The sequence below is a fragment of the Syzygium oleosum genome, unplaced genomic scaffold (genome assembly GCF_021117445.2).
Source record: "Syzygium oleosum isolate NSW1041296 unplaced genomic scaffold, Sole_v2.1 Sole_v2.13, whole genome shotgun sequence".
In the NCBI taxonomy this organism is placed as follows: Eukaryota; Viridiplantae; Streptophyta; class Magnoliopsida; order Myrtales; family Myrtaceae; genus Syzygium; species Syzygium oleosum.
The window spans coordinates 3,245,299-3,257,096 of NW_026607497.1; the positions used below are offsets into that span (position 1 = coordinate 3,245,299).

General features: G+C 40.4%; 1 protein-coding gene across 2 annotated transcripts; it reads right to left on the bottom strand.

Annotated features, from left to right (window-relative positions):
• Nucleotides 1-293: 293 nt before the first annotated feature.
• On the bottom strand, nucleotides 294-4,160 carry LOC115687697 (G-type lectin S-receptor-like serine/threonine-protein kinase At4g27290). 2 transcript variants are annotated; one of them, XM_056316899.1, is made up of 8 exons: nucleotides 3,063-4,160; nucleotides 2,482-2,990; nucleotides 2,206-2,319; nucleotides 1,797-1,951; nucleotides 1,499-1,709; nucleotides 1,159-1,396; nucleotides 922-1,066; nucleotides 294-839 (listed from the first exon to the last, which is right to left on the bottom strand). In XM_056316899.1, the coding sequence occupies exons 1-8, from the start codon at nucleotides 3,755-3,757 to the stop codon at nucleotides 537-539; spliced, it is 2,370 nt and encodes a 789-aa protein (XP_056172874.1). In that variant the 5' UTR covers nucleotides 3,758-4,160; the 3' UTR covers nucleotides 294-536. The 2 variants fall into 2 exon arrangements, with proteins under 2 accessions (XP_056172874.1, XP_030469196.2); XM_030613336.2 differs by having other exon boundaries at nucleotides 2,482-4,158.
• Between the last annotated feature and the right edge of the window lie 7,638 nt (nucleotides 4,161-11,798).

The following is an 11,798-nucleotide window of genomic DNA, read 5'->3' on the forward strand; positions in this document are numbered from 1 at the left end:
CTCATGGTATGTGACAGTGTCTTTTGTTTTAGAGAACTGGCTCACCGGCAAAAGAAGAGTACTTCGGGTGGATTCCATGACCGCTTATGATTTCTTTCAGGATGAGAAATCTCAATGCAAATTATGGAACTAGAATTCACTATATCATTTGACTTCCACCGAAGAAACACAGTCAATAAAACGAGTGAGAGAAATTAGGAACATTGAGATAGATCTCAGTTGGCAGATCAGATCAGAGGTTGAAATCAGAATCAATTAAGCAGTTTTGCTGGTATTTATGTATTAGAGAACAATTGAGTTGCATGATGAAACTGTTGAATCATTATCAAAGTCTTAAAAGCTGATCATTTTCTTTAATAGATCTAATGTAAACTATCAGGTTTATGTCCTATCACCAGTTTGTCAAGTGTGACACATACAAACCATTTACGGTGGCACAGGCTCAAATGATAACAAGAATTCTGAAGAAGTCATAATGCACATTAATGAACTACACAAGTCAGAAAAATGCAAAACTGTGACATGTTCCCCTCTTCTCATCGGGCCTCTAGAAGTGTAAAAGTGATTTCATTGACTACAGAAGAGTCAACGCCAGACGACGAATTTCCTCTGTGTGGGTTCCTCTCCACGAGGAAACCTGGTTGTTGAGGCACAGCCAGCGAGTTGTCACTACTCAACATTGTCACAACAGACGACATGCTAGGCCTATCCTCGGGATGTTCTTGCAGACAGAGGAGACCGATATGAACACATCGTAACACTTGAGATAAATCGGATGTTTCCACCAAGCACGAATCGATCAGTTCGGAAGATTTGCCTGCTTGGTACAACTCCCACGCCTACAAATGAAAAATTTCATGAACTTCATTGGACCATAAAGCTACTTAAGATTTAAAAAATTATGCAACATAAATTACTCACATGGCCGACCAGACTGTGGTTCGAATGATATAATCCCCTGTTCCTTTTTCCACTTAGAGTTTCGAGGACCAAAATGCCAAAGCTGAACACATCCGATTTAACTGAAAATAGCCCATCGATGGCATATTCGGGTGCCATATAGCCACTGAGAAACAGAAGAAAATATCAGAACATGCATTAAAAGGGAATCAGCACCACCCTCTTCACTCTCTGCATAGAATACTGCTAGATACTTACTATGTCCCAACCACTCTGTTGGTATTTCCTTCTGTCTCGTCTCCTCCAAAGATCCTAGCCATGCCAAAATCTGAAATTTTTGGATTCATCTCGTTGTCAAGAAGGACATTACTCGCTTTGAGATCCCGGTGGATTATCCTCAACCTCGAATCTTGATGAAGGTAAAGTAGGCCCCTAGCAACACCGCAGATAATATTGAACCGCTTGTGCCAATCCAATAACTTACTTCTCTCTTTATCTGTCGAGTTTGAGTCAAGTCAGTCCCATGTCTCGTGAACTTTTCTTTTCCAGGCAATAGCTACATTTTGTATCTAAATCCGAAATGAATCAACTAGTTTACCAAAAATAAAGGCATCCAAGCTTTTGTTGGGCATGTATTCGTAGATCAGCATTTTTTCGTCTCCCTGAATGCAACAACCAAGAAGCTTTACTAGATTTCGGTGCTGAAGTTTCGCAATTAGTATGACCTCATTCTTGAACTCCCTCAGTCCTTGCCTAGAGCTACTTGAAAGTCTCTTCACAGCGATTTCTCGTCCATCTACAAGTATACCCTGGAAAAAAATAACTATGGGAAGAGTCAATTCTAATAGCAGGAATTGTGCTATGTTTCGGATAGTACACTCCAAATTTTGTTTTACCTTGTATACAGGTCCAAAACCGCCTTCACCTAGCTTGTTCCTCATCGAAAAATTGTTTGTGGACTCAGCAATTGCGTGTAGGTCGAATAATGGGAGGTCCAAGTCATCATCAGGGTGTTCACTCTCTTGACCTTCAGATATATTTTCTGCTAACTCTAAAATGGAAAATCGGAGGTACTTAGCTCAAGTAAAAAGAAGGCAGGGAAGCACTGTAAGTCTCACTTCTGATCAAACGAGTGAATAAACTATTTTCTGCGGTATAATGCAACTCTCTGACTATGCCAAATTTTTAGTTATCAAATTTAGAGTAATAATTTTCGATGTTCTTTTCTCTTTTCCTTGACCACAAATTTTCTCTTTGGCATGAAAACTAAGTATTGTGAGGAGAGTCATGAGAAGAAATATGTACCTCTGAAGTTTTTCCTTCTTCTGTGGGCATAACAGATGGCGACTAGCATGGCAATAGCTATGGCAATTGCTGATACTACTACCAGAACTATCCACACCTTGGAATTACTCTTCCCTGCTCAATTGAAAAGTTCGCATAAAAATCATATAAATGTCAAATATGATGGGTAATTATTGAAAGGTGTGTGCTCACATTTGAAAGGAAAAAGAATGATAGATGAAACGGAAATCTAGTACAAGATCTACTTTTCTAAGAGATGCCAAAACAAGATAGTACCTATTTCAGAAGCTGGCATCCGCAAATATAGAACCTGCCCAGCATCTGGATACTGTCTCATATCTATCAGATCACCGAACCACATTGCACATCCGCTTCCTCGTCCTCTGATATCTGAGTTTGCATATGCTGTACATGAACAGTTGTCCAAGCATTTGGTCCGGCAATTGTCGAGGCTCAAGGTACTATCCACTAAACAATGAGTAGTGTCCGGCAATTTCATGTTAGGATACTTTACGAATCCATCACTGATGCTGCAGTTCAGAGGCTCATTCCGAACACATCCTTGTGACCAGTCAGTGGAGTTCCATTGATCCTGATTTTCGGGTGTGAAACCTTTTAAGCATTGGCAATATGGCAGCTGGTTAGTTATGCATTTGCTGTAGGCACCGCAAATGCCATAGGTGTCGCAGTAGTCCTTTGGAACAGTGAGGAAGAGCCTCCAGCTTTGAGTCGCTTCGCTCCACGCGGACCGCTCCCACAAGTAATTTGTTTGATTCAGGACAGTCCTTACGAGCACAGATTTGTTGGTGTTATGATACATATAGTAAATTTCTTCTGCATTGGATACGAAATTATACCAGAAAATGGAATTGGACCCTTGTTGCGGCGCGCCGCTAAAACGAAGGCCATTCCACGGTCCGGTCCTGAAGTACTTGTCGGAGCCCTTCCATGCTACGATGTCAGGGAAATCACGGTTGGCCATCCCCCAAGTGAAATCTCCTGGTGATGGGTCATCTGGACTCTTCCAGGAAGATAATTGCCGATTGAGACCGGTCTTCAAGTCCCATCCAAGCTTCATTTCTGGCAAAAAAGTGTCGGTAGGGTAATCGAAGCTTTGCCACAAATGAGTATCCAAACTGTCATTCTTGCCATCTCTCAGCACAAGATTTCCATTATCTAAGAGCTGTAGAACTGGATTCTCAGCCTGTTCGGTAGTGTTTGCAGACCAAACAACACTGCTGTTGTGGCTTAGGAGGACTATATTGCCTGTGCTATTGATCATCAGCGTGCCGCTAGAGCCGTTAATTGGATTGCTTCTATTTGCAACCCAAACAACAGTTCTAAGTGGGATGTTCTTGTACCAAATTCCCAAGTAACGGCCCCTCGAACTGCCTGGACTGAAAAACCCCAGCTCAAAAGTTCCCCCACTTGAAGCTATTGTCTCACCATCACTTAACGGTTGAGATGCATCGACAGTGTCAACTGCGGCCGCGAAGCCTGAGAAGCACAAAACCAAGCTTCCTGTGGCAAGCAAAACACACCGGACATCCATCTTTCGGGTGTTCAAGGTTCAAGGTGTGTTTTTGGAGGGATAAAGGGACTGCTATTTGCGGTAATTAATGTAATTATAGACGAAAAATATGAGAAGTGTAGACTTGGTGAATGGTTTTTTGATTGGACAAAATTCTGCGTTTTCAGCATCAAACATCAGCATTTGACTAACAGTAGCGGAAATGAGAAGGAGGATGATTGGTAAGATTACATCTGACAATGATACGTTAACTAAAGCACATTACTTTGACTAGCAACTCACGGATTTCCCATGATCTTATCTATTGTAAAGGCGACCACATGGATTGCTTCATAGTCCATAGCATCAATCAACACCGTGACTTCTGTCTTCATTGCGCACTTTTCTGGGGTGGACAGAGAACCCAAACTGCCTTTTGCATCAGAGTCTTCCCAACTGAAGCCTGGAGATGGAATGCAGTCTGTTCCAACCATCTTGCCATCCGGACAACATTAAAACCAGTTCCTTTTGAGGTCTTGTTTAAATGCTTTTGGACATGTCAAATGACTACATATTAATTTCCAATGTTATCGAACCATATATTAGTGATCAAAACGCACTCATCAACGAGCTTAAATATAAAATTGTGAACTTTGAGACTAATCGGGTTCCTTCTTTCCGTCTTTCTAAGGGGTGATTATTCTAGTTTGAAGCTCCATCAGCGAAGTTCCGGTCCTTGACCGAATTCCCACCGTGTTGACAAAGAAAAGTCTGTTCACATGCAGCGAGAAACTTCATCACGTCACCAAAAAAGAAGATGTGCAAAAAGAGCACTCAGTCAAAGTTTCATTAAACTACATTATCTTATCCTTGTTTTCCTGTTCTTGGTCACTGATTAAGAAATCCATTATGGAAGTCAAGTGGAAGACGATATCGGGCAGATTGGTCGCAGCTACAGGAAGCATTTCGAAAGCGGACCGCGCGGAGCTATTGCACGCAATTGTTGACCTCGGATGGAAGATTTTTTAGGAAATTAGCGTCGGACGAGTTATGCCGATGTTCTCAAATTGTTGGTGCTTCTATGCTGCTCCGTTAATCAGGGTGGAGCTTGAATTCCTGGTTACTGGGCCAGTATGGACTGAGTTCAGATCGGATTCAATAGAACATTTTAGGATGACCATTTATCCGGGTCAACATGACCGGTTAAAACGTTGTTAGTTTCCTACCACATCTCTAGGATTATGAAAGTGGTACTGATAAACCGAAGTTACAAACTGCAGAATTCAGGCTCCGTTTGTTTGGCGGAAAATATTCTCCTTTTGGAAAATATTTTCCCGAAAGTCATTTTCCTGAAAAATGTTTTCCTGGAACATAATTTTCTGGTGTTCGGCTAAAATCTGAAAAAGTTTCAGAAAATAATTTCTAGTGTTCGGCGACTGCCGATCCGGCGGCGTCCGGCGACCGGCGGCGGCGACGGTCGGCGGCGGCGGGCGGCGACGGGCGGCAAAGGCGGCGATCGGGCGGTGATCGACAACCGACGGCCGGCGACCGACGGTGACCGGCAACCAACGACCGGCGGCGGCCGACGACCGACGATGACCGGTGACCGACGACCGACGGCGGCGACCGGCGGTGGCCGGGAACGGCGGCGGGCGCGGTGGTGAACGGCGACCAACGGCCGGCGACCGTCGGCAGCCGCCGACCAACCGGTGACCGGCGACCGACGAACGGCGGCGGCGACCGGCGGCGGCGACCGGCGCGGCGGCGATCGCGGGCGGCCGGCAGCGGTCAGCAGCGGCAGCGGCGGCGGCGGCGGCGATCGACGACTAACGGCGGGCCGGCCGGTGGCGGCCGACGATCGACGGTGACCGGCGACCGGTGGCGGCCAACGATCGACGGTGACCGGCGACCGACGGCCGGTGGCGGCGATTGGTGACGGCAACCGGCGGCCGTCGATCGGCGGCGGCGGCGACCGACGACCGACTGCAGCGACCAGCGGCCGACGGCAGTGACCGGCGATCAACTTCCTCTCCCACGGAAAACATTTTCCCTCCCATGGGTAATTTTGCCTTCACTTTGGGGGAAAATGATTTCCTCTTTCCGTTCGTTTGGCGGAAAATATTCTCCTTTTGGAAAATATTTTCCCGGAAGTCATTTTCCTGGAAAATGTTTTCCCGGAACATAATTTTTCGGTGTTCGGCGACCAATATGAAAAAGTTTCGGAAAATATTTTTCGCCGGCGGCGGGCGGCCGGTAGCGACCGGCGACGGGCGGCCAACAGCGACCGGCGGTGGGTAAATCTGGTGCTTCTAAGCTTGTTTCTAAGGCTATGGACGCTGCTTAATATCAGGACTGTGTAAGCTCAGAAAAATATGAAAATTTGAGTACTGTAAGTGAGTAAATCTGGGACTCTGAGCAAGTCATTGGCTTTTTTCTTATCTAGCAAGTTTCATGTGGATTGCCTAGCAAAAAAGCAAGTAAACCCATATATAAATATGCAAATTATGGGGTGTCATACAAATCAGAAGTTACTTCCAAGTATTGGTTTGCATTATTCATCACCTACCAAAGATGGTGAATACTCTTTTCAATAGGGGAATGATCTGGTCATGAATGATAACTTCTTGTTTATATTATGTGGCAAGTTTAATTGGTAGTTAAGGCATTAACTATGCCTGAGCTTTCACACTCTCTTGTTGCTCAAGATTTGATTGTTTAATAAGCTCAGTCAGGCTGAAGAAAACAGGGGAACAGAAAGTAAAGCAAGCTAGAGAGAGAGAGAGAGAGAGAGAGCGCGCGCCACTCGCAAAGAGGAAGGAGGATTGTGCTACTTGCTCGACTTTTGACTTTTCCTTTCGATTATTTAAGCTTCTAGAATTCAAATTTGCTTAAGCTTTAAGAATTGTATAAAAAGCATCGTTCTAAGGCTGCGCATGACAACTTGCCAAACAGTGTTTGATTCTGTTCTTTTGTTCCTAGAATCAGTTTGGGAACAGAAATGCGTTTGTTTAATTTTTTGATTCTGGGCACAATTTTGTCAAAAATTGTTCCGAATCGATTTGGATAGAATCGAGAATCAAAAAAAGTAACTTCTTGATTCGGGAACAATTTTGAGAATCAATTTTTTTTTCTTCTTCCTTTTCTTGGTTTTTAATTTAGCTTCTAATGTCCGGCCCGAGGACCGCCCTCGCCGGATCTGACGAGAATAAAATATTTTAATATAAAATATTATTAATAAAAAATATTTTACCGGCCATGGCCAGCGACCAGGCCATGGCCATAAAAAAGAAAAATATATATTTTTAATAAAAATATTTTAATAAAAAATATTATTAATAAAAAAATTATTTTACCTGCCATGGTAGGTGACCAGGCCATGGCAAAAAAAGAAAAAATATATATTTTAATAAAAAATATTATTAATAAAAAAAATATTTTATCAGCCATGGCCAGCGACCAGGCCATAGCTAAAAAAAATAAAAATGTATATTTTTAATAAAAAAATTTAATAAAAAATATTATTAATAAAAAAAATATTTTACCGGTCATGGCCGGCGACCAGGCCATGGCAAAAAAAAAGAAAAAATACTTTTAATAAAAATATTATTAATAAAAAAATATTTTTCCAGTCATGGCCGGCGAGCATGCTATGGCCAAGAAGGAGGAAAAGAAAAAAAGAAAAGAAAAAAAAGAAAGAAATATTAAAATATTTAAAAATATTATTAATAAAAAGAAATTTTGTGGCGTTACCAAACGCATTTCTGTTCTTTTTCTATTCCAGGGATGGAATTTTGGGCCGTTAACAAACGCCTTAAAATGCTCAGAATCAATTTCGGGCACAGAATCAAAAAGAATCATTTCTGATCAGAATCTGTTCCCGGGCACAGAATGGTTGTCATGCGCAGCCTAAAAGTCATCTTAAATTTTTGACAAACAACTTTTTTTTCATGTTGATGGGAAATTGGAAGCCGCTTTAAGAGTTGCTTTACATTAAAATAAAAAATTTTGAAATTAAAAAAGACTAAATGATGAAAATCGTATCGTATCGGCTATTAGTGACCCCACTTGAATAAGGAAGTATACAAAGTCGCGAGTGGGCAGTTCCATCAACGCGCACTCGATCCGACGTGGCAAGATTCTCCCGGCGAGTGACGCGAAAATGATGCCGTCTTGCTGACGTGGCGGCTCCAAGTGCTTTGCTTCCATCGACGCGAGGGCAAATGATCACCGAAATCACACAAAAGCATCAGTCGAATCCCACACAAGTTCGCGAATTCCCATTAACAAAAAAAAAGGGTGGAAATGAAAAGGAAATGATGCCGATTCCTTCTCCTACGCCCTAACTTTCTCTCTCTCTCTCTCTCTTTGTGAAAAAAAGTCGAGAGAAATTCGCCATTCGCAGTGCACGATTGTGGGCTTCCGATACAGAGAGAGAGAGCATGCAGTGACAGCGAGGAATTGCCTTCTATAAAGAAAAACAATCAAAATCCCACACATTTTTGTAGAATATTACCCAACTTTCTAAAGACATGCATAAGAAATCATAAGATTTATAGATGTGCTTTTGCTTAATATAGCGAGGAAGGATGAGACGACAGGTGGGTTATCAGTTCCGGGATTCACATTTTTGCCAAAAGGCATATCTTAAAATCCGCCGTGGAAAAATAAGGTATGGGTGGACATTTTACCCAAACACGTAAACAAATTTGGGTCAATCCAATTTGGAATTTCCGGGTTGCTTCGGGTCAACCGCATATGAAGAATCTTTTTTTTTTACCCTTGTGCTTGAATCCTAATTGAAATTTTTTGAATAGTTAGAAATATGATCGAAAGAATTCTGATAATCTAGGCATACTAACACTAGTCGACAGAATTTGTTTGCTAAGTAGAGTGATAGATTTTCTATTGAGTGGTCAAAAGATTTTGCCGACGAAAATAATTACTTATGGATTTTTACATCACTAAGTAAATTAATTTACTAGCCAAATCTTAGTATTTCTAAACACTACTCTTGCAATTCACTGGTAGGATCGGGTTGACCCCATTTAACTAGGCTTGATCCCGTCGGCTTGAATGATAATCAGAAATTTGGAATAGGCATAATTACAAAACATTCAGTCTTGTCAGCCAATATACATGTAATATCCTACGAAAATATACAATTGATATAACTTTCAAAAGATGTCTCCTTTTAGTTGAGCTCTAAAGTTGGATAGGTGTCACGTTAAAAATCAGAGGTTTTATTTTGTTAGTGTTTTTCCTATGTAACTTCTCGCTTCGACTCCAAAATTGGACATTTCCTTTGTGAAGCTTCTATCCTAGTCTTGCTTATATAGTTTTATTATTCATATTCATGAAATGTTGTTCTTAGTTTCCAAGTAGATTTTAGAGAAAACTGCGTGTCATGCACTGACCACTGGCTAAGTGCTTGCCAACTCGATCATTGACTATAAATAAATACTTGTGGTTTGTGGAGGGACGAAAGTAACCCCCCAAGCAGATACCTAGTTTCATAAAACTGAGGAGGAAGGGAGGAAAATGGTCCATTTGATCCTAAATTCATTGTGCAAACATATTTTAATCATTGAAATAAATTGTGTTTTGCAATGTCCTTTTTTCTATAAAGAAAAGTAAATTAAAGATGTTAATTTATCTTTAGACAGGGCTGTGCATAAAGTTGCCGCCGCCAACTTTGACTTGTACCCTTGTGAATCTTTATCCTAGAACGGTTTTATTTTAGAGAATTTTAACAATTTTTATTAGGATGGATTTGTTATCAAAGTAAAAATGCAATGTTAGTCTGTACCTATCGCTCTATTACTTTGCTAATGTGAATTTGTTATCGACGTGAAAGTACCACATCAAGTTAGGATTGGATCACTGTGATATATTTTTAAAAATAAATTAAATTTTGATGATTTTTTTATGCAAAATAAAATTTGAGAAGTTCAAAATAAATTTGAGACTTGACGTAAAGTTGGTGATTTTTTTGAGAATTCACCCTCTTATTATTGTATCTACTTTTCCAAACACATCGGTTTCAACTTGCTTAATAAATATGGTCGGCAAAAATATCTAGGGGCATTGACAGACCTAGGGAGGTGCAGGGCCCCTAGGGGCTAGTGGTGGTCCCCGCCCCCCTTCGGACCCCAAATTTCCTTCAAATTAAGGGAGAAAAATGTATATTTCACTAACGATGAACGAAATGAAGTCTCAAATGATATTTTCATATAATAACAAGTGGAGCGGATTTAAAGTAAATACGTTCAGCCATAAACCACGAACAACGAATATCACCTCATAAAGAATAGAAAATTTAGATAATAGAAGAAGATGAGTATGGTTGAGTTCGTTTCTTCGAGATCATCATGTTCCTAATCCTCCAATATATACTACTTCTAGTGATTGCGCCAACAATCGTATGGGATTATCCCCGATAATATCAATATGGGATACTATTTTCTTTGAGTAGCTGTGATGTTTTGGTTGCTAGTGTGAAGGAACTTGCAGGGGAAATTAACCAAAAAAAAAGTGTTAAACATATTGTATTTGTGCCAATTTAGTTCTAAATTTTTTAATTTTGGTTAATTCAATCCTAAATCTTTTGATGATTTGCTAATTTAGTCCTAATCTTTTTATGATTTGCCAATTTAGTTCTCCCGACTAATTTTGGCTTGAAATTGCTGACGTGACGATTTAAGTAGTGCCGGTTATCCTATGTGGTGAGGCCAACACTAAAGTTGACAATTTTGGTAATTCTTTTTAAAATTTTCTGAATTTTTTTTCCTTTTTTTCTTTTTTTCTTTCCCTTTTTTTACATTTCTTTTCTCTTTTTTTCTTTTTTCCTTATTTCCCTCCACCAGTCGCCAGCCTTAGTGATTGTAGAAATCCTTCTCTTGAGATCAATTCATGAATAAGAGAATAGCTACTGGCTAGAGACGGGTACATTTCCTCCGCCCATGGCCGTGCAAGCTACTCTGATACATCTCAAAACCATTTCCTCAATCTGTGGACATGACTAATTTACAGCTTGTTTGTTCTAATAGGTATGCATTGTGAAACAGGCGACTTTTTTTAGGTCATTTCAAAAGCATTTTGCCACGATAAATTATCCATTTTAATATTTTATCATCCTGAAAATTAAAATATCTGTCTCGATATGAAAAATTACCGCAATTGTGCCCGAATTTAGCCGTCACCCGTGATTCACAGGCTTTAATACCTCCTAGTTAGATTAAGTATGGTGGCGAATGAACCTTCTCTCACAAGTAAATTACTATTATTATTTTATTTTTTTGCTACCAATTAATTGTCCATTAGAGAGTAAAATAGAGGATCGTTGCCGCTCAACCACGGGCCGATGTCTAGTGGCCTTGTCATTGATGTGAGATAAGAGGGTACAAAAAGAACCCACAGGGCAAACAAGTAGAATCCTATGAAACTAGCTCGTTTCGTAAAACTGAGGAAGAAGGGAGAAAAATGGTCATAATTTGAATCCAAAATCCATAGTGTGCAAAAACATTTTGATCATTGAAATTATGTGTTGAAATTAAAGACATTAATTTATCTTTAGATAGAAAGAATCTTTCTAGAGCGCTGGGCACAGAGTTGACGCAGACTTTGACTTAGACGATCAATTTTAAAGTCTTTGCTCTTTATCTGTTGAAATTAAAGATGTTAATTTCAATCCTAAATCTATTGTGTGTAAACATATTTCGATCATTAAAATTATGTATTGAAATTAAAAACGTTAATTTATCTTTAGATAGAAAGAATCTTTCTAGAGGACTGGGCACGGAGTTAAGGCAGACTTTGACTTAGAGGGCCACTTTTAAAGTCTTTGCTATCTGTCCTTTTCCCTTAATGTTTCCGGTGAGCAAAGAGCGAAGACTTTTCTCGCTTTACCATAAATAACTTCTATAATTTTCTGAGTGGTCGGTCAACCGCTTCGTCAGAGATGTTTTAGGTCCATGTCTGAGCCACGTCGCGAATCCCAACTCTAACTACCTTTCAAAGCCCCCGGTCAAAGCCATACTCGATGCGTGTAAACTGGCTGGTTTTACCGTGTGCATCGTTGAACGAA

Coding starts and splice junctions, on each gene's coding strand:
- LOC115687697 (XM_030613336.2), bottom strand. CDS start 3,757: ATGGATGTCCGGTGTGTTTTGCTTGCCACAGGAAGCTTGGTTTTGTGC. Junction 1,952..2,205: donor AAGAAGGAAAAACTTCAGAG/GTACATATTTCT, acceptor TTTCCATTTTAG/AGTTAGCAGAAAATATATCT. Junction 1,397..1,498: donor CTTGGATGCCTTTATTTTTG/GTAAACTAGTTG, acceptor CAAACTCGACAG/ATAAAGAGAGAAGTAAGTTA.